This window comes from Dendrobates tinctorius, unplaced genomic scaffold (genome assembly GCF_039654945.1).
Source record: "Dendrobates tinctorius isolate UK_male_01 unplaced genomic scaffold, ASM3965494v1 ptg000144l, whole genome shotgun sequence".
Taxonomy (NCBI): domain Eukaryota; kingdom Metazoa; phylum Chordata; class Amphibia; order Anura; family Dendrobatidae; genus Dendrobates; species Dendrobates tinctorius.
The window spans coordinates 4,217,726-4,244,456 of record NW_027361811.1 but is presented as its reverse complement, the minus strand read 5'-3'; the positions used below and the strand labels follow the sequence as shown (position 1 = coordinate 4,244,456).

Genomic DNA, 26,731 nt, shown 5'->3' with positions numbered 1-26,731 from the left:
CTACAGGTGGCCTGCACAGACACAACACCAACACTTTCATGTAGTGTGCCATGTTGTGACACGAGGAGACACGTTCCTCGCCTGAGCTGGGCTGGGCTGTTTGATTAGTACTCTAGCCATTTTGTATTTGCTACAGATAATTACTACAAAATACATTACAATAGCTGAAAAGCTGTCACAAATGTGTCCATTAGTGATGAGCGAACGTGCTCAGATGCCAACTGTGTCTTCAGCGTGCGCTAATACTATTTTCAGGTGTTAGTCAATTCCTGCATGTGTTGCGGCTGTCGAACAGCCAGGCGACAGGCAGGTTCGAGGACTCGAAGGTATTATTCGAGCACGCCAAAGTCACTTTGTTAACACCTTATCCAAGCATGTTCACTCATCACTATTGGCTATAGAACAAGAATGAGGATGTGTTTTTGGCTCAATAGGGTGTTGGGGGAGGGTACATAATTCTAATCACCCATACTCTTTCATTCACATACTCTCCCGTTCATTGGTAGATTTTGATGAAGATGTCTTTTCAACTAAACTACAGAACCGTTAAGAGGACAAGGATCTATTTTCTGACAGATCTTAATTCACAGACACAAGTCTTCAAGCTTAATATAAAAATTTATTTTTTTTCTCTCTCAGTCAAACAGGCACTTTGTGTATAAAAGTAAGAAAGTTGCTGTGTTGAATGTGTGTGAAATATTGCATAAGTGGAATATTTTCTTTGGTCCTCTTCTTGCCAGCAATTTGGTCCAACGGCTCCTTATTTCTTGGCATGTTTTTTGAAAATCTCAATGTATTCCTTAACATCTTCTGGAGAGCCTAGAGCAATGGGCATCCTTTGATGTATGTTGTCTGGTACAACATCCAAAATGTTCTCCAGTCCATTGGTGGCTAGGCCTCCAGCCTTTTCCATGATGTATGCCATGGGGTTGCATTCGTACAAGAGTCTTAACTATTACCAAAGTAATGAAAATTAAAATTAGAAAAGGGAATCAACAGATCATACGAATGTCTGCAAGTGCTACCAGTGGATCAATCTGCAAGTCGCCTCTTCACAGAGGAAGAAAACCAGTTACTATAATGCCACCTATTTGAAGCACAGTCCTATAAGCCATCAAATGACCCTTTAAAGATATTTGCTATATGACTTAAAAAAGGAGTTGTCCAAAAAGTAACAGGGAACTTAATAAGGTAAATATTTCAACTTCAAAAACTAACTTTTGTAATGTACATAAATAAAAAATTTATAGGAAAATAAACCAAACACAATGTTTATGCATTTCAGGTATAAAAACCCTTTATAGCCATAATTAAGGGTTTTATACCTGAAAGGCGTAAGCATTATGGATTTTCTTTAATATGTGTACATTCTCCAATTTTTTTTTAATCTATATGATTACTGTCTAAGTATTAATTTCTCTTTGGTGCTGGAGAGCATCACCTTTTGGACCACTGAGATCCATTTTGACCTGCAAGCCAGACCAGTGCACTCTGTGCACCACACCCAGACCATAGACTGTTCTACCCTGGAAATCTCCTAGGACAGGGTTCCCCAACTCCAGTCCTCAAGGCCCACCAACAGATCATGTTTTCAGGATTTCCTTAGTATTGCTCAATAGTATTTCTATTGTAAGGTGACATTAAGTCCGGATTAGTAGTAGAGAGGTGTCAATAAGACACCTATCCATTACTAATCCTATAGTAATTAAATGGTTAAATAAACACACAATAAGAGCAAAGTATTTTAAAGAAAGAATACACTACACACAGTTTTAAAAATGTTTATTACACTAATTCCATTGCGACAACATCAATCTCCTGTAAAAAAAAGTGAAAATAAAGCAACAATATACATTACCTGTCTGGCGCTCAGTCACGTCCCACGGCGTAAATCCATCTCGGGGGGTTAATAAGTTTACAGACGGAGCGCTGTTAACACAGCCGCTCTCGACTAAGCTACTGTAGAATGAATGGAAGCAGAGCACAGGCTCCGTGATGAGCGGTGACGTCACCGCTAGTTACTGAGCGTGCGCCGGCTGTTTTCATTCATTCTACAGTAGTTTAGTCGGGAGCGGCTCCGTTAACAGCGCTCCACCCGTAAACTTATTAACCCCCCCCCCTCCGTGATGGATTTATGCCGTGGGACGTGACTGAGCACCAGACAGGTAATGTATATTGTTGCTTTATTATTTTCACCTTTTTTACAGGAGATCGATTGCGTCGCAAAGGAATTAGCAGTGTAGTAAAGATTTTAAAACTGTGTGTAGTGTATTCACATATAGTCTTATTGACACCTCTCCATTACTAATCCAGGCTTACAATAGAAAGGTGGCATTAACCCCTTATTACCCCACTTGCCACCACTACAGGGCAAGTGGGAAGAACCAGGCAAAGCTCCAGAATTGGCACATCTAACAGATGCGCCTTTTCTGGGCAGCTGTTTTTAGGATGTGGGGGGGCAAGATCAATGGCCCTTTACCAGCCTGAGAATATCAGCCCTCAGCTGTCAGCTTTAGTCAGGTTGCTTGTCAAAAATAGGGGGGACCCAATGCCGGTTTATTTATTTAAATAATTACAAAAACAGCGTGGGGACAACTCTATTCTTGAGAAACCAACCTTGATGAAGCTGACAGCTGAGGGCTGCAGCTCCCAACTGCAAGTTTCGTCTGGTTGGTTCACAAACTGAGGGGGACCCCACGTCGGGTTTTCATTCATTCTGCTCTCCTGCTCGCGGTTGCTGGCAGAGCAGGAGAGAAGAATGACAGCGGCATTCACCACAAGCACTTACAGTAGCGCTTCTTTCCCAGCAGCCGTCCGTGAACAGAGGACAGTGTGAACTGTTATCTGTGTGCAGCATTTTTGCAGACCGCGCGCTCCCATGAACACTGACATGTCTCCGTGTTTTTCACACCGGGCGCATGTCCATGAAAACACGCTGACATGTGCAGAGACACATTCATTTTAATGTGTATGTGTGTCAGTGTCTCCGGTACGTGAGAAAACTGTCACCACACGTACCGGAGCCACTGACATGTGAAACCGGCCTAAGGGTGTGTTTCCACGGTCTGGATTACTGGCGCTTTGGACGCAGCAAAAAGCCGGCTCCACCCAAAGCGCCCCCCCCCCCTTTTTGTACGTGCGGTGATTCCACAAGTGTTCGTTGAACACATGTGGAATCACGGCATCATATCCATAGACTTTTATCTCCACACTGCGTTGTATAAAGACGCGCCGGATTCGTGGGTGTCACCCGCGTTTTAGTACGCATAGTAAAGATGGGATTTCTTAAAATCCCCTCCACTATGCTGTAACATCTTGAAGCTGTGGATTAATTGCTGTGGCTGTACCTAGCGTTCAATCCACAGACAATCCTGATGTAATCCGGACCGTAGAAACACACCCTAAGCTTTCGTTTACACTACCATATAAAGTGGACGAGTGCAATGCAAAAAAATATTCATAATATATATTTGGACAGAGACATTTTTCTAATTTTGGTTCTAGACATTACCACAATAAATTTTAAATAAAACAATTCAGATGCAGTTGAAGTTCAGACTTTCAGCTTTCATTTGAGGGTATTCACATTACAATTGGATGAAGGGTTTAGGAGTTTCAGCTCCTTAGTGCTACCCTGTTTTTAAAGGGACCAAAAGTAATTGGACAATTGACTCCAAGGCTATTTCGTGGACAGGTGTGGGCAATCCCTTCATTATGTCATTCTCAATTAAGCAGATAAAAGGCCTGGAGTTGATTTGAGGTGTGGTGCTTGCATTTGGAAGATTTTGCTGTGAAGGAAACATGCAGTCAAAGGAGCTCTCCATGCAGGTCAAACAAGCCATCCTTAAGGTGCAAAAGCAAGAAAAACCCATCCGAGAAATTGCTACAACATTAGGAGTGGCAAAATCTACAGTTTGGTACATCCTGAGAAAGAAAGAAAGCACTGGTGAACTCATCAATGCAAGAAGACCTGGGCACCCACGGAAGACAACAGTGGTGGATGATCGCAGAATAGTCTCCATGGTGAAGAGAAACCCCTTCACAACAGCCAATCAAGTGAACAACACTCTCCAGGAGGTAGGCGTATCAATATCCAAATCTACCATAAAGAGAAGACTGCATGAAAGTAAATACAGAGGGTTCACTGCACGGTGCAAGCCACTCATAAGCATCAAAAATAAACAAGTCTAGACTGGACTTTTTTTTTAGCAAAAAGGCCAGCACAGTTCTGGAAGAACATTCTTTGGACAGATGAAACCAAGATCAACCTCTACCAGAATAATGGAAAGAGAAAAGTATGGGGAAGGCGTGGTACAGCTCATGATCCAAAGCATACCACATCTGTAAAACACGGCGGAAGCAGTGTGATGGCTTGGGCATGCATGGCTGCCAGTGGCACTGGGTCACTAGTGTTTATTGTTGATGTGACACAGGACAGAAGCAGCCGAATGAGTTCTGAGGTATTCAGAGCCACACTGTGTGCTCAGATCCAGCCAAACTGATTGGTCGTCGTTTCATACTAGAGATGGACAATGACCCAAAACATAAAGCCAAAGCAACCCAGGAGTTTATTAAAGCAAAGAAGTGGAATATTCTTGAATGGCCAAGTCAGTCACCTGATCGCAACCCAATTGAGCATGCATTTCACTTGTTAAAGGCCAAACTTTCAGACAGAAAGGCCCACAAACAGCAACTGAAAACCACCGCAGTGAAGGCCTGGCAGACCATCAAAAAGGAGGAAACACAGCGTCTGGTGATGTCCATGAGTTCAAGACTTCAGGCAGTCATTGCCAACAAAGGGTTTTCAGCCAAGTACTAGAAATGAACATTTTATTTACAATTATTTAATTTGTCCAATTACTTTTGGTCCCTTTAAAAACAGGGTGGCACATGTTAAGGAGCTGAAACTCCAAAACCCTCCAACCAATTTTAATATGGATACCCTCAAATGAAAGCTGAAAGTCTGAACTTCAACTGCATCTGAATTGTTTTGTTTAAAATTCATTGTGGTAATGTCTAGAACCAAAATTGGAAAAATGTTGTCTGTCCAAATATATATGGACCTAACTGTATATTGAATATTAGGGTCACTATTGTGTGTTGGAGGAACACACCAAGATAGAAGCTGAATTTTCATTTGCAGACATGCATTTTGGGGTTCTTGCAGCTCCACAGTGCAGAGTAAGTGTTTGGTTAACTGGGTGAGAGGCTGTAGATGGCAGGTCTATGGGTTACAGTCTCTTTTTAGACAGTACTAGATCTACAATCTCAAACAATTAGAGGTGACTTCCAGACATGAAAATAAATATATACATTAAGGCTCTGTTCACATGTGCATTGTGCAAGTCCTGGCTCAGTGCTGATGTCACAACGGGGACCCCAATGAACTGATTTTCAATAATCTGTTTAGGTCTACTGAATTTACTTTTCGCAGAAAGACAGTGCTGCACAGAAGCCAAATAGAGCTGCCGACGCAGATGTGAACAAAGTCTGAGACTCTGAAATAAGGAGAAAGATACAAAACCACTAAAAGGAAAAAGTAAACTTTTGTTGCTGCCTGCTACAAGTAGATATCACTTACCTTTCCTTTTGGACTTTTTACGTTTGCAGGGTACAGGAAGATGCCCCCATAGACCAATGTTCGATGAACATCCGCCACCATGGAACCAACATATCTACCTCCATATGGGGAACTACCATCCTGTAGCAGAATTGCAAACAATCAGTTAATGGATCTCACAAGAGACTGACAATAGATCCTAGGAGCAATCTGGGGGCTTTAATAGGAGGAAAATTACTTTGTAAGGGCTGCAAAGTTGTTAGATCTTAGAGCATATGACCCCACCAAATATTTTTTTTTTTTTTTTTTCCAGAGGGCACAATTAGAACTTCTTCTATGGGACACCATGATTTCTTGGTGCACCCCTGCCGGCGAGGAAATAATCAATTCTCTGATCAGGGCCAGGACGAGGGGTAGGTTCCCTACCTAGGGAGCTACCTTCTTCCTCCCTGAAGCACTTTGAGGGGGGAAAAAAAAAAAAAAAAAAAAAGGCTAACAGTGTGCTAGCTACTAAAGAGAATTGATATTCACTGCTGTCCATGCCCACTACCCCATCCACCTCTATGCACTGAAGTTGGCGCCAAGAAGTGGGAGGGACTATGGGAACAGGGAGCAGTGAATATTCATTCTTTATTAGTGGGCACACGTGTTAACCGCAGCTGTCGTTTTCCTGCAGCTGCTGGGCGATCATGCAGGTCCGCTGTTAAGGACAATGAATATTCACTGCTCCCCACGCCCATAATCCTGGGTCAGGGGAGCAATGAATATTCTGCAGCTTATGTCAGTGTGTGTGGGTGCATGGTAGTGACGTCATGCAATGTACTGCTCACATGCTGACGTCAGCTGTCAGCATCAGAACAGGATGCTACGCTGCGAGGGAGTGAAAGGAATTAGAGTAGAATCTTATGTTACAGTGTGATGAGGGCCATATCTACCAGGATGGGGGGGGGTTATAGTTATTAAGCTCATTAAGGCAGACTGTGGAAACTTCAGATGTAGTTCCGATTGACAGCCGGATTCCTGCTGTTTAACTGTCCTGCCCCATTAAAGGGAAACTGTCACCCCATTTTTGGCCTATAAGCTGCGGCCACTGCCATCAGGGGCTTATCTACAGCATTCTGTAATGCTGTAGATAAGCCCCCGATGTAACCTGAAAGAGAAGAAAAACGATTCCCTTTAACAGAGCGGAACTGAAAAGAATCCATTGCTTTGTTGAAGTGATGTCAGCAGTCGAATCGCTGGCTGGAGTGGTCTGATTTTCAGTTTGTTTTTTCTTCCCATTCTTCCACGAGCCATAACAGTTTTATTGTTCCATCAATCTAGCCATATGAGGGACTTGTTTTTTGTGGGAGGAGTCTTTTCAATAACACCATTCATGTTATGCAATGTACTGGAAAGCAGGGGAAAAAAAAAAAATTCCAGGTGCAGCTACATACTTAAGTTCATTATATGGTAAAAATGATCTGGCAATATGATTCTCCAGGTCAGTACACTAATCCAGATGCCAAACATGCATAATTTATTTAACCCCTTCACATCGCAGCCAAGTTTCATTTGGTTTATTTTTGCTCCCCTGCTTCCCAGAGCCATATTTTTTTTTATTTTTCCCCATCAATGTGGCTATATAAGCACTTGTTTTTTGCGGGACGAGTTGTACTTTTGAATGACCCCATTGGTTTTACCATATAGTTTTCTGGAAAATGGGAATTTTTTTTTTGTTACCTTGTTCACCAAATGTCAAAACTGAATGTTCATTGTGACTCTCCAGGTCATTTAGAGTTCTTCGACCCCAAACATGTCTAGGTTGTTTTTTTTTTTTTAAAGTGGTAAAATAATATATACAATTTTTATTTCTGTAAGTTTAATGGGGGAAAAAGGGAGGCGATATATAAGTCTATATATCTATTTTTTTTTTGCTTTTCCCACTTTCTCCTGTATGGTCCCTTAAGACTACAGCATAGCGAAAATCAGTCTCCTATGTACGCCAGCTATAGACCCCCCTGGCCATCTTGGCAGCCCATCAGCACCTCTCATCACTGGCTGCATAGAATGACTTGCCCACCTCCCAGCATGCATTGAATGCCACTGTCACAGACTGACAGCGGCATTTAACAAGTTAATAGCCACAGGCAGAGCTCTACTCCCCATGGCTGGTATAAGTAGATGATGGCTGAATAACACAGCCATCATCTGCAGGGAAAGATGTGGGCTCAGCTTGTGAGAACGCAGCAAAGTCAGGGACCCATGATATGATGCAACTGTATTAACTTCATATATTGACTGCAGCGTTTAAGAAAAATAAAAACCACTTTTCCAGGACCAAATAGCTTGATAGTCTGCTACCCAATCCTGCAAAAATAAAAGATGCTGATGTACAACGGAAAAAGCATTAGTATTTAGTTTAGGTATTCATTTTTTCTACTTTTGTTTTTCTGGTGCTATAATGCAGCTAAAGTGTACATAAAAAAAAAAAAAAAAAAAGAAAAAAAATGTAAATGTGTGTGGACTACTACTTTGGGGGGTGTAGTAGAAATAAAAAAAAGCAAAGGTTTGGAGATTTTTCAGTAGACTACTGGATCTACTTGTCAAAGATATAAAAATATAATTCAGAAACTTCCTCATTAAAAGTGATTGGAGCCAAATCTGTAAGTCCTCCTTTACTCTTCCATAATTTTAGATTCAGTTTAATTATGTGGGGCGAATACACATGTATTGAACAAGGGAGGACATGCGGCTTTACCATTAATTGCATTACAGGTTTTATTGCTTTTGAGTGATTTCATCATTGTAATGTATCTGTAAAGTGACTAGTGATCATATAACGACTGTTCAGAGCAAGTACAGGCGCTCGGTGGACAGAGGCGTGGAAACCAGGTCGGCGAGTAGGTGTATATAAAAGGATTGGCCCTGGCATGGTGTGCCGAGCGCTGCGCTATGTTTGACGTCCCTAAAGGAAAAAAAAAAAAAAAAAAATGATGTCTACTAAAGTAATGTCCCAACCATATACCCCCTGGTGCACTCACATGATGTACAGCATCAGTCACAGACATTTAAAATTACACATAGGTGTATAGATGGGCAAGATTATTTCTTACAGTGTCAGTCATTTTTTGTGTGTGGTATTAAAGCCACTAAATATTACAGTTTAGAATTTAGTTGTACGATTTCTTTTTATGTAAACAGGATCAATGCCAGGCTGTAAGTGGGGGGCTCAGAATTTACAGTTCTGGGAATATGGCAGTCACTTACTTCTGGGAACTTCTTCTTCTGGAGGTATTCTGTAACCGCGGCATCAAAGTATTTTGCGTATCCTTCATTAAGGCTGTAGATATTGCCTCTTGGCTTGATTTTCACATTTCTATTGACCAAGATGAATTCTCCAATTGCCTAGAACACATCCATACATATTACATTGGAACATGTTCTTTAGTTTATATAGTAGCAATGTAACGGGCTACCACCCTCATTACATGGCTCAGTGATCCCCCCCCTCCTGTAACTTACAGGGTCCAGCATGAAGCAGTTGACCCCACACTCCGTGGCTAGGACAAGCATGGTGGCGCTCCCATACAAGGCATATCCGGCTGCGATGAGATTGCGCCCTGGCTGCAGAGCATCTCTCTCACTGGGCTCTCCGTCTGTTGTCTGCACGATACAGAAGGTCACAAATAAAAAAAAAAAGGGGAAAAGAGTTAGCAGTGTACACAGAAATGTCTTACATCCGATAAGATAAAATTTACAATTTTATTATCCAAAGAGGGCTGGGCAGACCCAGACAGAAAAGAAGCCCCCTTCATGATGAACAGTATATGTGTCCTTTGCAGTCCAATAGCAAATCATAATGCCTTTGTACTAGAAGGCGGCCACCACTTGGAGGAGGGACAGATTATGCAGGCCCCTTACCTCTAGGGCCCCTGTGCGTCTGCATATGTTGCCCCAATAGTATGTCTGCCCAACAAACAGAGGATGCACAGTAGGAAGCCACTACTATACCGTACTTAATAGCACAGTGCCACCTACTGGCTATGGTGAGGTACTGCCTGAGTTTAGAGGTTTAAGGATTTTCTGTATCTACCATTCTTTCCAAGAGATCCTGTTGGGGGTCCGACTCCTGGGAGAATGGGGAACTTTTATCCTTTTTAGGTCTCATACCCACTGGCGATTAAATCGGACGATTGCAATCCGATTTTTAATCGGATTGCAATCTGACCCATGTTAGTGAATGGGTGACATCTCACTTGCATTTTTAACGGTTACATCACCATTCTGTGGTATAGAACACTGTAAATGACTGTAGAAAAAGAGTGGCTTCCTCATTTATATGTAGCACATGGTCAGTATACGTGTTTATACCACAAGTTGATCAGAGGTGATCAATAATAGCAGATCTCACCTTTTTGTATATGGCGAAAATCGTGCCAATGGAAGCAAGACAGTCAATGTTTGAGGAGCCATCCAGCGGGTCAAAACAGACGACATATTTACCCTGTTTATAAAAAAAAAAAAAAAAAAAAAAAAAAAAAAAAAAGTGTAAGATGTACGTCAGTACAGCCGCTACCTAGAAGCGAGCCACTTGCTGGGCCTCTTATACACCATCTTTCATTTAAAATTAAGACATTTATGCAAATGTGAAGCATCTCATCGCTTAATATTGGGCCAGTGTATGACAAGATGTTATTTTGGCCATATATTTGTACCTCCAGTAATAGCATTGAGCGATACTATATGGTTTGAAGGGAATAGGTCAAGCATGTTTTTACTATGTAATCTGAGATCAGTATGATGTAGGGACAGAGATCACATTTCCAGCAATGAATTACTCACAGGAAGGTTTTTTGCTTTAAAAAAAAAAAAAAAAAAAAAAAAAAAAAAAAACACCACAACACAGAATTTTATCAGCAGGTTATCACCACTAGAGGACTAGGCATCTCGTACTTCCAGGTCCAATCCCACCCCCATCACTAATTAGCAGTTTTATGCCCCATGTTCCCCCTTCTAAAATAACATACTCCCTTCCGATGCTGGCGCAGGCTCATGTGCCCGTTTGGCTGCAGGGATCACGTGATCAATCAGGCCTACTTCACTCTCCTCTTTGGGACAAATCGGACATATGAAGAACGTCTGCCGCGGCTGCGCTCACTCCTGGATGGCAGGAGAGATTGAAGCTGGGGGATGTTAAATTATCAGAAATTATATTTTCCCCATACATTAAAGCTGACTGCTTTAATCCATGGACCGTGTGCTATATATTGATGGGATCATGCAGTAACTACATGCCCATACTGGCAGGCGTATAAGCTGGGATACTTATTTTGAAAATCCCTGCGATGATTACTTTTCAAAACTGAAAAACTTTCTAAAAGGATTATACAGCCATTCTGCCACCGGCCTCATCAGGTGTAACATTTTATAGTGTAAGCATTTTATTTTGGTCAAGTCTGGTGACAGATCACCTTTAGGTGCTCATACAATTCGGTTTCTGCCACCTAATCTGAGCAGCACGATACAGGGACTAGAATCTCATGTACTGTAGCTTTGAGAAAATCACTGTTTTATCAGGAGATCATTAGGGGATTAGAAAACCTGATGACATGTAGTGCTCCATATTCATGAGCGCTGTATAACTTGCTGTCACCATTGATTGGTAGCTTTGTGCCTATGCACAGTGTACACCTAAAGCCACCAGTGATGTGGGCGGCATTATAATGAGCTCAGCATTCAGAGAACCGTTAGGAGCTGTAGCAGACAAGTGATTGTCAAAACAGCAAGCAACCCAGCAAGTGATACATTGCTGGAATCAGGGTCTCTGCCCCTACATCATGCCTCTTTAAGACAAAAAAACAAAAACCTGGTGCCCATACATACATATCTGGGAGAGTAAAAAAAATAAATAAATACAGAAAACAAGACTGCTCAGTCCTCATGTCCCCCAACATCAATGTGCATAAGGGACTTTAGTTTTTATGGAGACTCTGGCATCATGTGTGAGGAAAGTAATGCAATCAAATACTGTATCTGTATACTTCCTAAATATTTATTGCAAAAGTGTGATGTAAGACTTTGTAAGTGAGAAATTGTATCAGTACTGTTTTGTCATTGAAGAAAGCCAGAAGGTTGTGCAGCCAGTTTCCCAATATATGGATAAATAGTGCAACTGTAAAGTATACAGATTTGTACCCACCCTCTTATCACCTTCGACAATAAGGGCATGGGGGTCTTCCTCGGATACCAGGACACAGGTACTGAATGAGGCCTTCAACATATTGACAACGAGGTCATTCGAAAGGACGTCCAGCTTCTTCACTTGGTCTCCTGTTACATTAGTGGAGCCAGCAATTCCATATCTGGAAAGTACAGTACTCATTATAAAAAGGCAATGCAATATCAGTCAGAATTTAAAGCACAGGTCCACCTTTGCTACTGTATTTACATGAAATCAATAATACACACACACACACACACACACATCTATTAGAAGAACTGAAGGAAGAAGGTTGAAGACTCACGTTCCCTAAACTAGTTATGTAGGCCAATGGCTGAAGTTAGCGCCCCAATGACCATGAGCATAGAGGCGGGTGGTGAAGAGTTTCTTTTCCCAGCCGGGAACCAGCACAGGATGAATGGCAGGCAACACAGAAAAGAACAAGCAAACTTATGCACAAATGCGTGTCGATTTCATGGTTGGGCAATTCAAGGTCAACTCACAATTGGGCAGTGAATTGGCCAAGATAAGTCACCAACTTCTCACATGGGGGAAATTATCCACAAATCAATGTCAATGCGAATTTCATGGAAATGGTGGAATATTCACAGCCTGTGATGTGGCAACTCTCCCTCATGGGCAGCTCAGAGCCCTGCCTGGTAAACTCAAATACTGCCTGGTTTCTTAGAGGTTTCTGCCAAATCACCTCTGAGGTACGACCCGGTCACGATCGCTGGTGCATCACTAAATGGTCGCTAGTGAGCTTCCACACAGGCAGATCTCACAGCGATGTAGCGACGCAGCAGCGGTCGTTACTTACCTTTCAGACGCGGCGATCCAGACGTCCTCCCGCCCGCGTCCACGCGTCGCTTGTCGGCACCAGCAGGAAGCCGACGACGAGAAATGGACCTGGATGATCTTGCGCGATCAGCGACAGACAGCGGGGGAGCCGGTCGGAGTTAAGTATCACACATAGCGATATCACTGCTGCGTCACAAAATCGGTGACGCTTTAGCGATATGTGTAAAGGGCCCTTTAGATGAAGCCTCTGCACCAGCCGAGACTGACAGATAGTCTAATGTGTATGCAGGAGTAAAAATACTCTAGTTTTTTTTTTTTTAATTTGCATAGCTAAGATGATATCTCACCCAGATAATACAACACCAAAATCAAGCACTTAAAATTGTAGCCCCAGATATGGTGAACAGGTGCATGATCAGGGATCTCCAGTCTGTGCTCAGGAATTACATGTGGCTCACATGCCCATGATGTGTGGCTCATGGCTGCCTGCCAGCTCGGCGCATTAACACCAATTCTAGAAAACTAGGAAGAACAAGTCTCCAGATAATGACGATTGTGGGAAGCCACACACAGAAGAGCAGACCTGAAAGTGCATATTCTGGCCTTGGGGGTTTGGAGATAGTTGAAGAATGGTAAGTTGGAGACCGGAAGATGCCAACTGTCAGAGGAGACACTTGAAGCTGGATACAGTGTGGTGGGAGGGATATAGGCCGGGGTCACACTGGCGAGGAATACGGCCGAGTGAGAGGCGCTAAAAGCACGCATTAGACACGGACCAATGATTCTCTATGGGGTCCCTCGCACCAGCCGTATATTTCTCCTCCGTATTCTACGCTCCGTGCCAATCGCAGCATGCTGCGATTGTCAGCGTACTACGGCCATAATACGCCAATGCAAGTCTATGGGTGCGCAAAAAATACGGATTACACGGACCACACATGTGACTTGCGAGAAATACGCACCCGGTGTCTTTTAGCAAAGCCGGCAATTCAGTGCGCTATACAGTAAAATCACACTGACAGGTTTAATAAAGAAACGAAAGAATAGATATATACACATAGAATATATATATATCTATATCTATATGCATTCTATGTGTCTATATCTATTCTTTGGTTTCTGTTAGAAACCCTGTCATTGGGCTCTATTATATGTCCATTTTGCAAGCCTGCGAGAAAATCTCGCCATACGGATTACATACGGATGCTTACATGCGCAAAATACGCAACCACACCTTGATTACGGATGACATACGGAGCACTGTTTAGGGGCCATTCATCCGTATTACGCATGTAAAATACTGATCGTGTTTTGCGTCGGTTAGTGTGACCCCGGCCTTAGGCGAGAATACTGAATGGGGGTATTGCGAGAGCCTCTGGATCTTGGTATAATGCCTCAGTGTGATTTCAGGAGGAAAGCTTTGGATGTCATAACACCAGTAATGGGGGCCCTGTATCACTACTGCGAGGGCATGGGAACTGGATGTGGCTCACAACTCACTCTTAGACCTAAATGTGGCTTGTGAGCCTCTCAAGGTCAGAAAGGTTGGGAACCTTTCTGATCTAGAGAGCCACATTCAGATGATAAATTGGAACACCAGTGCAGATATAGTTCAAATGTATCTATTTCTCCACTATGCCACTATCTGTTGGTACCTCCAACAGAGATTATAACTGATTGATTGTGACTTGTAGGATTGCTACTTCCAACAGGTGGCGCTATAGCGTTCCAGTCCTCTCTCTGAAGAGGCAATTTGTCCCTCTGTCCCCATCAATTCACAGACTATGTACAAAGATAGTATAAAGCAATTGCACATAGTATCAAAAAACAGCCAGAAAGAGGGATTCCTTATAAATCAACTATATGAAGGATGAAGCTAAGAAATCAAATGCTACATAGATGGTCAGCAGAGTAAAGAACATAGGGTAGCAATCTAATCTGCACAAAGATAATTTACAACCCGTATGTCAGTTTAGTAAATAGTCCCCTTTTTCTCAGACACCCCTAGTCTCTTTAGACCTATAATATGCTTGCTATCTAACTTGCATGTGTCAAGATTCTTTGCAACCCATGTGTAAATCTAAAGACAAAAGTACTTATCAGCCCACATGTCATCTCGATGCGGTTTCCCTCCGGATGACAGTTCCTCAGGAGATCTAGGATTGAAGGATCCATAAAGATCCTGCTAGTGGTATGCACATATAGCCAAAACTAAACTACATAAAGGATCCGTTTGAGACACAGAATCTGGTAAATCCAATTTCGGACTGCTGATTCGGTCATCCACTGTCTCAAAGACCACAGGAGTACTCGGAGTAGAATGTGCCTCTGTACGGAGGGACTGTCTACGAATGATGCATCTATGGTGTATGGGGATGGGGTCTAATGAGCATTTTTATTAGAGCTATGAGATCATTTGCTTATCCATCATGGATCCATTTTTTGGGCATCCTAGTTTAGAGACTCCTGAAATAATGGTTGTCAAAATAGATGAATGGCAATGAGCAAAAAAAAAAAAAAAAAAAAAAAAAAAAAAGGTTCAACTACATAATGCAGAAAACACAAAGATTTGTTCAAATATTTGTCACTTCTGGAGCAAAAGTTAAAAAAAAAAAAAGAAGAAAAATGATATATCCAATAAACATTTTGTTAAATAGTTGCATTATCCAATTCATTTACGCAAGAGCTAGGCAGGCTGCGTGCTGCGACATAGATCCCATTCTGGGTTTGTCTACTTCTATGAAGACAAAAGAGAATTAGAATATAACTCATAGGACTGGCTAGTCAAAGACAACTCCCCGAGCCACATACACACTGGTAATAGATTATCCTGGTGTCAGGACACACTGCTGTTTAGGCACAAGTCTCGTTTCTGCAGGCAGTAGATGTAATGGTCGTCCAGGGGCTAGAAGTCATTTTTACATACTAGCAATCGCTGGAAACTGGATCACTCAGCCAGTTGAGGACCACAGATGACCCATCTCAATCAGCGATTCCCAGGTCATTGCTGACCAATGATAGCGATAAGAGAACAATGAAGTTTTGTGGTATCAGTGCTGGTGAGCCAAAGTAAACACACTTTTCCCTGGACATCCTGTTTACACAGGTAGATCTTCAACAATATATTTAGAAAGAAACATTACCCGATGTATTGGTGCTCAACTTTTTATGAGCCACATTTGGGCAGGAGCATTAGTCAATTTACAAATAGCGGGTACGCATAATAAAAGTGTTATCCAACCTTCTAAAAAGGTTTTAGAAAATGCAGAAGTGGAAAAACTACAAATACTCACATCTTCTCCCCTCCAACAATCTAGTGCAGAAGCTCCAGCAATGTTTCCGATCTTCAGTGACTTACAATTACGACTGTACTGTGGCTAATCAGTCAGAAAAGTGGCCACATTCTGTATTACTGCCATCATACCACCCAACAATAGGCAGTGATGCCATCAGTAAAGTGATACGTGACCATATAGACCACTGATCGGCTGCGGCGGTCACTATTTAGCAACTTCATTCCTGATGGTTCATAGGTTGCCCAAATTAAAGACAGTTTTTAATGAGCGTTTTCCCAACACAAATTTTAGTAATACATTTGTCCATTTGTGTAACTAAAACCTTTACCCTCTTTACCAGCAGGTAAACTACAGTTTTTACAGCAAGAAAATTCCACCCCTTGGTAGGCTACATGCACAACTTGTTATCTGTATTCCTTGCTTGGCGGTGTGGGGGGGGGGGGTCAAAGGTTAATAGGTAAAAGTTTTCCCTTAGAGCTGTTTTGCAGCAGGGAATATAGACATGGTAAATAGCAGAGTTTAGTTTCCTACAGACACTGGATATTGCTCTCCCCCACCCCATCTCTATAGGATAAATGCACATAGGGTGCCATATAGTTTAGAAGAACGTTGTTTGATCTGACCTAGAACAGCCGACTACCTGATGTGTGGGTTAGGGTTCTCAATCACTACAGCAATTTAACAAATTATTTTTGGAGGTCCTAAAAATTTTTTAAACGACACATACCCTGCCCTTTCATATAGACACCACCCATCCATGTCACATCCAAGTGAACTACTGTAGACGTTAGAGGCCCTAAAGACAAAACTAACAGTATGATATCTGTACATATAGGACACTCAATAGTCCCACAAACTTTGTTGTATTTATATTCTACACAGAACCATGGGAGCTGGTCAAGATTGTCCTCATTCATTATCTGTTTGGCCACAAATACAGATACACATCAGGAACCTGGCCACAGCAGCATTTGCCAAATATAGAGCAGTACAGTGAGCAGAAGACCCCCAAGCAACGTTGAGAACACAAGGAGTGTACAGGAGCTTGATCTAGGATTACCTGCACCGCTAAGCTTAATGCATCTAGACAGCCATGGCGCTCCCTTCTCCGGTGTCTCCTCCTTCCTTCACGCATCAGGTTACCATCTATCTATCCATCCCTCAACCTTGCCTGGGAACCGGCTAGGAGGAACCAGAGACAGGACATTTGCTTCCGAATTCCAAAACTTTATGGTCAACACTGCGATCAAACAAAGGCCCAAGAACCGTGTGGATCCATCTCTATCATGGGAACTATAGAGAGTCAGCGAACAATCACAGACACCTGGTTTTTTTTGTGTATTATTCCAAGATCTGTCTAAACTGCAACAGAAGACCATGGAGGAAAGCTATGCTGGAAGGCATCACCAGAGGTGTCTGGCAGCAGGCCATTACACCCTCCTCATTGGGAACACATACACGTTAAGGAAAGAAGCAAACAGAGCAACCACCTCGTGTGCACCGCCGCTTAATTTAGCAAAAAAAAAAAAAAAAAACACGAGTATAAATCAGGGGGATGCCTAAATGATATAAGCTACACTACCAAAGCCTAAAAGCCACACAATGGTTTAAAAGCACCTCAAGTGTATGTACACGGCATCTTTCAGGCGCATTACTCCCATCGAAAAGCCCCATAAAATGAACATAGTAATGTCACCCACACAATGCTGTGCACTAGGTCCACGTTCAGCCCTATGTCAGGTTTTGTAACCACTTCAGGGATCGGAAACCCAACGGTGGTTAAGAGTAGTAATGTTCATTCTATTGGGTGGCTTTTTTTTGAAAGCCTTCTGATGTCTAAACTTGAAGGTATTGAATAAAAGGCACGGGCGACTGAGCAAAATAAAAAAAAAAAAAAAATAAAGCCTGAAGAAATGGCGGTGATTGCATTGTCTGTGTGGCGACTTAGTCAAAAAGTTAGTGGCATTGACGACATTCAATACTCACCCACAATGCACGAGAGCATAGCTAAGGTAGGCCAACAATCCGGTCTACTATTCGCCTATATTTAAATCCGATAGTTATGTAAATTATATATATCAAGTTAGGACTAAACCAGAATGTGGGGTTATAAACAAGAGACAAAGTGTAACAAAAGTCTGCAGAAATATAGAAAAATCTTCACCGTCACGAAGCTAGAAAATAGACATGACCACTCATGTTAGCTGATTATGTGGTCATCCTGTACAGGCGACTAGAGCCATACTTGACTTTTACAAATGGAAGTCATAAGTAACACCAATATGTTATAACGGAAAGGTAACACTAATAGCACTAAAGCATGTCTAATGTGCAGCAAAAGGCAAAAAAAATAAAAAAGGAGGTAAATGGCCCACACTTCTCTTCAACCAGGTGTTAGCGATTGCATCAATACTGCGCTGATTCAAGGACAGTATCTGCAGCGAATTTGTATGGGTTTCCTCTGAGTACTCAGGTTTCCTTCCACACCCCAAAGCCATACTATAAGCCCAAATGGGGACAGGAATAAGGTCTGTAAATTGCTGTGGAAGGTAATGGTGACATATCCAAGAGAATAAATACTGGGCCTTCAATTAGGCTGTAGAACATTCCATTCAGTACCTAGCACTACAACCCCATTTACACAGAGGACCTTAGGAACCGTTGTTCCCACCATCACTGAAGATCATTCCTTATTTCCTATCCTGCGGAAAGATGATAAAAATAGTTTGTGGAAAAACGCTAAAGATAATCTGTCAGCAATATCCCCCCCCAAAAAAAAACAAAAAAAAAACCAAAAACTATATGTCACATTCAAGTCCAGGGATACATTTACCTAGACAGTGTTATTCCATTATGAGAAATCAGCATTTCAATTGATGTACAAATGAGGTTGAGGAGCCATGGTAGATTTGAAGCCCCTGTCACTCCAGCTCTATTCCCCACCCAACACTGCCTCCTACTGCTTGTCTAACAGACCCTTATGTAACTTCAGACAATGGAGCAGTCAGTCAAGCAGGAGGAGGGGGCGGGGGGAAATAGAGCTGAAGTGACAGAGGCTTCAGATCTACTATAGCTCTTCAGCCTCATTTGTATATTCAAATACAGGTTTCTCAATAGTGGAAGAATGGACTGGCCATATAAAAGGTATTGCTGGACTTGTCAGGGTAAGAACTACATGCATATAGAAACTGTTTGGAGTGTGAAGTCCGGCTGACAGATTCCCTTTAAGCAAAGTATTTCAAGATCATATAAAACTGCTATTGCTGCACTTTTCCTGTTGCATAAAAGTGTGGAGAAAAGTGTTGCACATAAGCAGCTTTCAATTTCTGACATACAGCTTGATGTTACAACAGCTTATGGCAGGATATGGGGTCAGACAAGGCTCAGAAGAGCATGTGGGATTTCCAATAAGAATATATAATGGAGCCATTGTATACAGCTCTATTGGAGTACCAGAGACCAGATGACAGGCAAAATGAGCTGCAGGCATGAATGTGTTAATGGTCACATGCTCCATCCCAGCATGCTTAGCCACTGCTTCTACCTACAGTAACACCCAACGCTCGCATGGATAGAGACATATTACAAAAAGACATCAGACAAGATGGAGCCTGCATATTGGTCCTCCGCAGCCCTGTGTCTACATAATGAAAGCGATCAGAATGCAAACACTGGGATAATCCAGCCAACATGCCTGTGCCAGGTAGTCCAAAGTCCAGTAATAAGTCAACCTTTCCTAATGCCAGCTGAGCCGCTCATTACCAGATATGACTGATCGGGAGTAGTGGCAGCAGATTACCTTTATGTCCAAACTGAGACTTACCTGTCGGAATCAGTAATAGTTCTTTTTACATCTATAGACCCACGATGGGATGCGTGGAACGTAAATGGTCACAACAGGGGCATAACCAATAAGTACAGGGGGACGCAATCACGCCATGGAGCTTAAGGGGACCCAAAACGTCCCTTTGGTTGACATGAAATTAATAATTATATTACTGACCTGTGATAATGGGGGGCCCTGTTGGAGCTTTTGCACTGGGGCCAACAAGAGTCAAGTTACATCACTGGTCACAAAGCTCCAACTGCATGAGGACACTTGTGACAGCTAAGGACTCGTTCCTCTTGTACGAGAGCAATCCTTGTTCTTCACAGACAGCACTTGTAGCTATGATAGTCTATGCGGGGTAGTTCACATGTTTTTTGGTCAGACACTTCTGTACAAAATCATGGAGAATTGTCCGATATTGATCTGATTCTTGCATCAAAATTGCCAGCGCAAGTTTATAGGTGAGAAATAAATAAATAAATAAATGTCGGACAGCACTTTGATGCAACCCATGCGCAGTGTATTTTTCACAGACTGCTTGATCGGAGAAACTATTTTTATGGGAAAAAAAAACACCCCACAACATAAAACTTATATAAACTTTGACCAGACTCTGAAGGTAAAACTGACGCTGACCCCACAATGATGAAACTTAAGTTTCTTTTATGAGAAAAATCACTGATGTCTGAATGAGCCCTTAAGGCTGTGTGCCCACAATGAAGTTTTGGCGCTGCGTATTTCCCCTGCATCAAGAACAGCGTCTTACAGTTCCAGCAGAGTGGATGGGATTTATGCTTTTTCTACTCTGCATAAACGGACCTGTGGTGAATGTTTCAAATCCACAGCATGTCAATTTCCCCTTGTGGGTACACAGAGTTATGCCCCCTTCATTCGTCAGTGTCTCCGATACATGTGGAGATTACACACCTAGACCCATTCAAATCATTGGGTCTGCACCATGTCAGTGTGTTTCCACAGACCCAAGGTAAAATACAGCCTTGGCCTTTTTTTGCCAGCAACACAGTTTGCAATATGTTCCGCACACCGATGACATCTGTGTCAGTGTCACACGTACTGGTGTCTGGGAAACAAGTGTAGTTAGTGCTATTCCCAGGGACCGAGTGCTGAATCCAACTCTCATCATTTTTGCACAACACACGGCATGAGAGATTATTTTATATATTTTATTTATACACTGCTCACAAAAATAAAGGGAACACTTAAGCCGCTCTCACACTTCAGGCTTTCGGTATCCGGCATGGTGCGGCGAAAAACCGGACTGCTGGATCCGGCGCCTGTTATGACCAGATACGGCGTTTTCCCTGTGCTGTTTCATTGGTGCCGCATGGCAATGCGGCGCGTCCGTTTTTTTCTGGATCCAGAGAAAATAGCCAGTCCGGCGTCTGGAAAAAACGTTGCATGCAACGTTTTCCCCCCCAACGCCGGACCGGTTTTTCGCACTGCGCATGCCCGGAAACCTTCTCTGCCAGGAATATATCCGGCAGAAAGAAGGATCCGTGTGTGCGTTTGCAGCCGGATCCGGTAGTCCGGTTTTTCGCCGCACCATGCCGGATACCGAAAGCCTGAAGTGTGAAAGCAGCCTTAAACAGAATGTAACTCCAAGTAAATCAAACTTCTGCGAAATCAAACTGTCCACTTAGGAAGCAACACTGGTTGACAATCAATTTCACATGCTGTTGTGAAAAATGGAATCGACGACAGATGGAAATTATTGGCAATTGTCAAGACACCCTCAATAAAGGAGTGGTTCTGCAGGCGGGGACCACAGACCACATTTCAGTACCAATGCTTTCTGGCTGATGTTTTGGTCACTTTTGAATGTTGGTTGTGCTTTCACACTCGTGGTAGCATGAGACAGACCCTACAACCCACACAAGTGGCTCAGGTAGTGCAGCTCATCCAGGATGGCACATCAATGCGAGCTGTGGCAAGAAAGTTTGCTGTGTGTCTGCGTAGTGTCCAGAGGCACTACCAGGAGACGTGGAGGGGGGCCGTAGGGGGGCAAGAACCCAGCAGCAGGACCACTACCTCCGCCTTTGTGCAAGGAGGAACAGGAGGAGCACTGCCAGAGCCCTGCAAAATGACCTCCAGCAGGCAACAAATGTGCATGTGTCTGCACAAACGGTTAGAAACTGACTCCATGACGATGGTCTGAGTGCCTGACGTCCACAGATGGGGGTTGTGCTCACAGCCCAACATCATGCAGGACGCTTGGCATTTGCCACAGAACACCAGGATTGGCAAATTCACCACTGGCGCCCTGTGCTCTTCACAGATGACAGCAGGTTCACACTGAGCACATTTGACAGAGTCTGGAGGCGCCATGAAGTGCGATCTGCTGCAACATCCTTCAGTATAACCGGTTTGGCAGTGGGTCAGTAATGGTGTGGGGTGGCATTTCTTTGGAGGGCCGCACAGCCCTCCATGTGCTCGCCAGAGGTAGCCTGACTGCCATTAGGTACTGAGATGAGATCCTCAGACCTCTTGTGAGACCATATGCTGGTGCAGTTGGCCCTGGGTTCCTCCTAATGCAGGACAATGCCAGACCTCATGTGGCTGGAGTGTGTCAGCAGTTCTTGCACGATAAAGGCATTGAAGCTATGGACTGGCCTGCCCGTTCCCCAGACCCGAATCCGATTGAGCACATCTGGGACATCATGTCTCGCTCCATCCACCAACGTCACACCACAGACTGTCCAGGAGTTGCAGGAGGCTTTAGTCTAGGTCTGGGGGGAGATCCCTCAGGAGACCATCCGCCACCTCATCAGGAGCATGCCCAGGCATTGTAGGGAGGTCATACAGGCCCATGGAGGTCAAACACTACTGAGCCTCATTTTGACTTGTTTTAAGGACATTACATTCCAGATTGGGTCCACACACTCAACATTCCACTTTAATTTTGTGAGGGACTCCAAATCCAGGCCTCCATTAGTTAATAAATTTGATTTCCATTGATGATTTTTGTGTGATTTGTCTGTCAGCACATTCAACTTTGTACAGAACAAAGTATTCATTGAGAATATTTAATTCATTCAGATCTAGGATGTGTTATTTGAGTGTTCACTTTGTTTTATTTTTCTGAGCAATATATAATTAAAAAGGAAAACAGCACAAAGAAAAAAAGTGGACTTTATTGCCCAATGGCGTGGTGGCATTTTAGATATAGTATCCTTTCTCAAGCAGATTTAATATACACATACATACATGTATATATGTTACAAAGTCTCCATTGCCGTCACTTATACAGTTCCCTCTCTTGCTATGGTACAGCACCGTCCCTCGCATATTGGATTATATAGAGCCCTGTTTTTTTATTACATACCATGCTGTCTTGTTTGCTATAATGCAGTGATGGAGCATGGGAAAGTTTCTTTTCTAATGGAGGAGCTGATCGACTGATAGTCTAGTCACCGGCTCCTCCATCAGCAGTCATTTTATATCTAATGAGAGCGGACTATGTAATAAAAGAGGGCACCTCTATCATTGCTTTCTCCTCCACCACCCCCATCATTGCCCATTCCACCACCTCCATCATTTCCTCCTCCCCCACCACCATTGCCTTTTCCCTACCACCTCTATCATTGCTTTCTCACTCACCTCCCCATCACTGCCCTTCCACCACCTCCATCATTGCCCTCTCCCCATTACCCCATAATTGCCCTCTCTTCCACCTACACACAGCATCATTCACCTCTCTGCACACACACACACACACACTCTCCTGCAGCATCACCATCAGCTTCCTCTGACAGCGGCGCTGAATGATGATGTCATCCAGCCACGTCGCTGACTGCTGTGAGAGACCGGAAGCATTGCTGCAGCTCCGCTGCCATTTTCTCTTGTAGGCAGCGAAGCTGCAGGGAACTCTCACTGCCCACCGCACATGAGGGCAGTCTGGCCAGGGGCTCCCCAGCGCCTTGGGGCCAGATAAACAGGCCAGATAGCCCTATTAGCAGCCCTACGGGGCCCCCTGGAGCCTCTGGGCCCCAGTGCAGCTGCACATGCGGTATGTCCACCCCTGTGTTCTAGTGTAGCTGCATTACAAGGGCAGTCTTAAGACACTATCCATATTCAAAGCTGATAGAACCCTCCATTTGCACCAGAAGCGATTGATAAAGGCTCAATTCATCCTGGCACTAGATGCTGTTCCCTCAGGTTTCCAGTGTTTTTCTTGAAAAGATTGGCAGTGTGCAGCACTATTCTTGAAGGACCAAAAAAAACCAAAAAAAAAAAAAAAAAAAAAAAACAATGGAGGTTATTATTGGTCAATTAGGACTTTTGGGGGATCCATGATAAGGACATTTACGGTGGCGGTGACATTCACAAAGCTTCATTGACACTTTCAATTATTTAAATTCATAAACGTGCAAGCTTAAAGTGCCTGGTACAACGCCGGATCCTTTCTCCAAGGCCATGTGCACACGTTGCGGTTTTACAAAACCTGATGCCAGCGAAGTGAATGAGAAACCTGAAGTCTCTTGCACAATTCTGCAGCGTGTCTGTTCTGTGGTTTTTGACTCACTGAAAGTAGTGGGTGGTGAAAAAACGCTGAAAATGCACAGCAGAAGACGCAGGGAGCAGGCTCTGCGCCAACACCTGATTAAATAGAAGGAGATTTCGCTTTTGTTTGCACTAATATTTATCAGCACGCACAACAGACAAATGTAGAACGGCAAATAATGCAGGGAAGAAAAAAAATTAAAGAAAAACAAACTGCAGGTTTTTGGTGCAACAGCTTCTTTCCTGACAAGAGATCAGGATTTGCTGCAGAAAAAAAAAAAAAAAAAAAAAAAAAAAAAAAAACCACGCAGCAAAAACACCCAGTGTGAACATAGCCTTATTCATCACGGTACTTCGGGAGGAGTAAAGCTAGGGCTACACGGCAACATAGAAAATCACACTCACATCTAGTGATTAATGGGGTCACCTACAAGAAAAAGTACCAACCACAAAAATAAGTCAGACAGTCTTGGAATACTCCCCAGTGGGACCTGCATCTGACCGGGCGATCATTAGTCCATACACTCAGGGCAGTTGGGGATATTTTACCGATCGCCTCCAGAATGCTGCCGAATAAGCCACATTGTAGATTGACCTGCGGTGTGGGGTCGATGCTGCGGCCTGGCAGTCTGCGGATTTCACCCCCAGCGATGAACCGTGGCATCTCAGGCGACATTCACACTGGCATCGTGACCTCCCATTCATCTGGTCTGGTTTTTAAGAACAAAGAACGTCCAATGGATCCTTTTCACAGGTGACGCACATGAAAAGTTGTGGGACCCCATTGACTTATTGTGGGGTCTATATACTTTTTTTTTTTTTTTTTTTTTTTTTTTTAAGATGAAAAGCGCAGCACGCAGAACGTCATACACAGCACAGTGTGAACAGCGGCATTATGCCCCGGCATACCGGTTATGGCTGGAGACTACTCACAGGTTGGCCAGCCCAGCCTTGCGCACGGCGGAGGAGATGGCTTTGATGGCGGTGCACAGGGAGTTGAGGAGCTGGGTCATCTCTCCGGTGCCCTTCGCTTTGATGCCCTCTTCCATCACGAATCGGGTCATGGTGATCACATTGGTGTCAAAGGGGGCCTGGTCCGTCATGTCGGCGCCTGCAGTGAGTGCACAGGTGTGAGTGGGACTGGGGTTAGGTGCTGGGTGACGGGGCACGGGATGCCAGGACTCGCACTTTATAGAGACGCGCTCCCCGCCCCACCAGGAACTGCCAGTCAGGCAGGGGGCGTGCGGCGGGTGTGCGGGAGGCGCCACCACGGCCCGCTCTCCTCCAATCAGCGCGCGACTTGGGGAGGACAGGACTCGTTCTAGAGTTGTGTGAGGAGACACATGTCTGCAACGTCGTTACCTTCCCCCTCCTGTGCTGGCACATCTGGCTACAGTCCACAGGAAAGTGAGCACAGCCAGGGTGCAGGAGTCACTGACAGGACGCAGGAGTCAGGCAGGGTGCAGGAGTCACTGACAGGGAGCAGCAGTCTGGCAGGGTGCAGGAGTCACTGACAGGATGAAGGAGTCACTGACAGGGAGCAGGAGTCAGGCAGGGCGCAGGAGTCACTGACGGAGCAGAAGTCACTGACGGAGCAGAAGTCACTGACGGAGCAGGAGTCAGGCAGGGCGCAGGAGTCACTGACAGGATGAAGGAGTCACTGACAGGGAGCAGAAGTCACTGACGGAGCAGGAGTCACTGACAGGGAGCAGGAGTCAGGCAGGGTGCAGGAGTCACTGACGGAGCAGAAGTCACTGACGGAGCAGAAGTCACTGACGGAGCAGGAGTCAGGCAGGGCGCAGGAGTCACTGACAGGGAGCAGGAGTCAGGCAGGGTGCAGGAGTCACTGACGGAGCAGAAGTCACTGACGGAGCAGAAGTCACTGACGGAGCAGGAGTCAGGCAGGGCGCAGGAGTCACTGACAGGATGAAGGAGTCACTGACAGGGAGCAGAAGTCACTGACGGAGCAGGAGTCAGGCAGGGCGCAGGAGTCACTGACAGGGAGCAGGAGTCAGGCAGGGCGCAGGAGTCACTGACAGGGAGCAGAAGTCACTGATGGAGCAGGAGTCAGGCAGGGTGCAGGAGTCAGGCAGGGCGCAGGAGTCACTGACAGGGTGCAGGAGTAAGGCAGGGCGCAGGAGTCACTGACAGGGAGCAGAAGTCACTGACGGAGCAGGAGTCAGGCAGGGTGCAGGAGTCACTGACAGGATGAAGGAGTCACTGACAGGGTGCAGGAGTCACTGACAGGGTGCAGGAGTCACTGACAGAGCAAGGAGTCACTGACAGTGAGCAGGAGTCAGGCAGGAGTCACTGACAGGGAGCAGCAGTCACTGATGGAGTAGGAGTCAGGCAGGGCACAGGAGTCACTGACAGGGTGCAGGAGTCAGGCAGGGCGCAGGAGTTACTGGCAGGATGCAGGAGTCACTGACAGGGCGCAGGAGTCACTGACAGCGAGCAGGAGTCAGGCAGGGTGCAGGAGTCACTGACAGGGTGCAGGAGTCACTGACAGGGAGCAGGAGTCA

General features: G+C 44.3%; 1 protein-coding gene across 1 annotated transcript; it reads right to left on the bottom strand.

Annotated features, from left to right (window-relative positions):
* Positions 1 to 599: 599 nt before the first annotated feature.
* On the bottom strand, positions 600 to 25,395 carry LOC141049485 (fructose-1,6-bisphosphatase 1-like). The gene is made up of 7 exons (XM_073545982.1): positions 25,143 to 25,395; positions 11,742 to 11,904; positions 9,954 to 10,046; positions 9,065 to 9,205; positions 8,810 to 8,947; positions 5,582 to 5,701; positions 600 to 952 (listed from the first exon to the last, which is right to left on the bottom strand). Exons 1-7 carry the CDS (start codon positions 25,310 to 25,312, stop codon positions 761 to 763), a joined length of 1,017 nt encoding a protein of 338 aa, XP_073402083.1. The 5' UTR covers positions 25,313 to 25,395; the 3' UTR covers positions 600 to 760.
* Between the last annotated feature and the right edge of the window lie 1,336 nt (positions 25,396 to 26,731).

What these genes read in the sequence shown, in the direction of transcription:
- LOC141049485 (XM_073545982.1), bottom strand. Translation starts at nt 25,312, where the DNA reads ATGACGGACCAGGCCCCCTTTGACACCAATGTGATCACCATGACCCGA. An exon ending in TTTTCGCCATATACAAAAAG is followed by an intron (nt 9,206 to 9,953) that starts GTGAGATCTGCT and finishes TGTATCGTGCAG; the next exon opens with ACAACAGACGGAGAGCCCAG. An exon ending in ACTGCTTCATGCTGGACCCT is followed by an intron (nt 8,948 to 9,064) that starts GTAAGTTACAGG and finishes GATGTGTTCTAG; the next exon opens with GCAATTGGAGAATTCATCTT.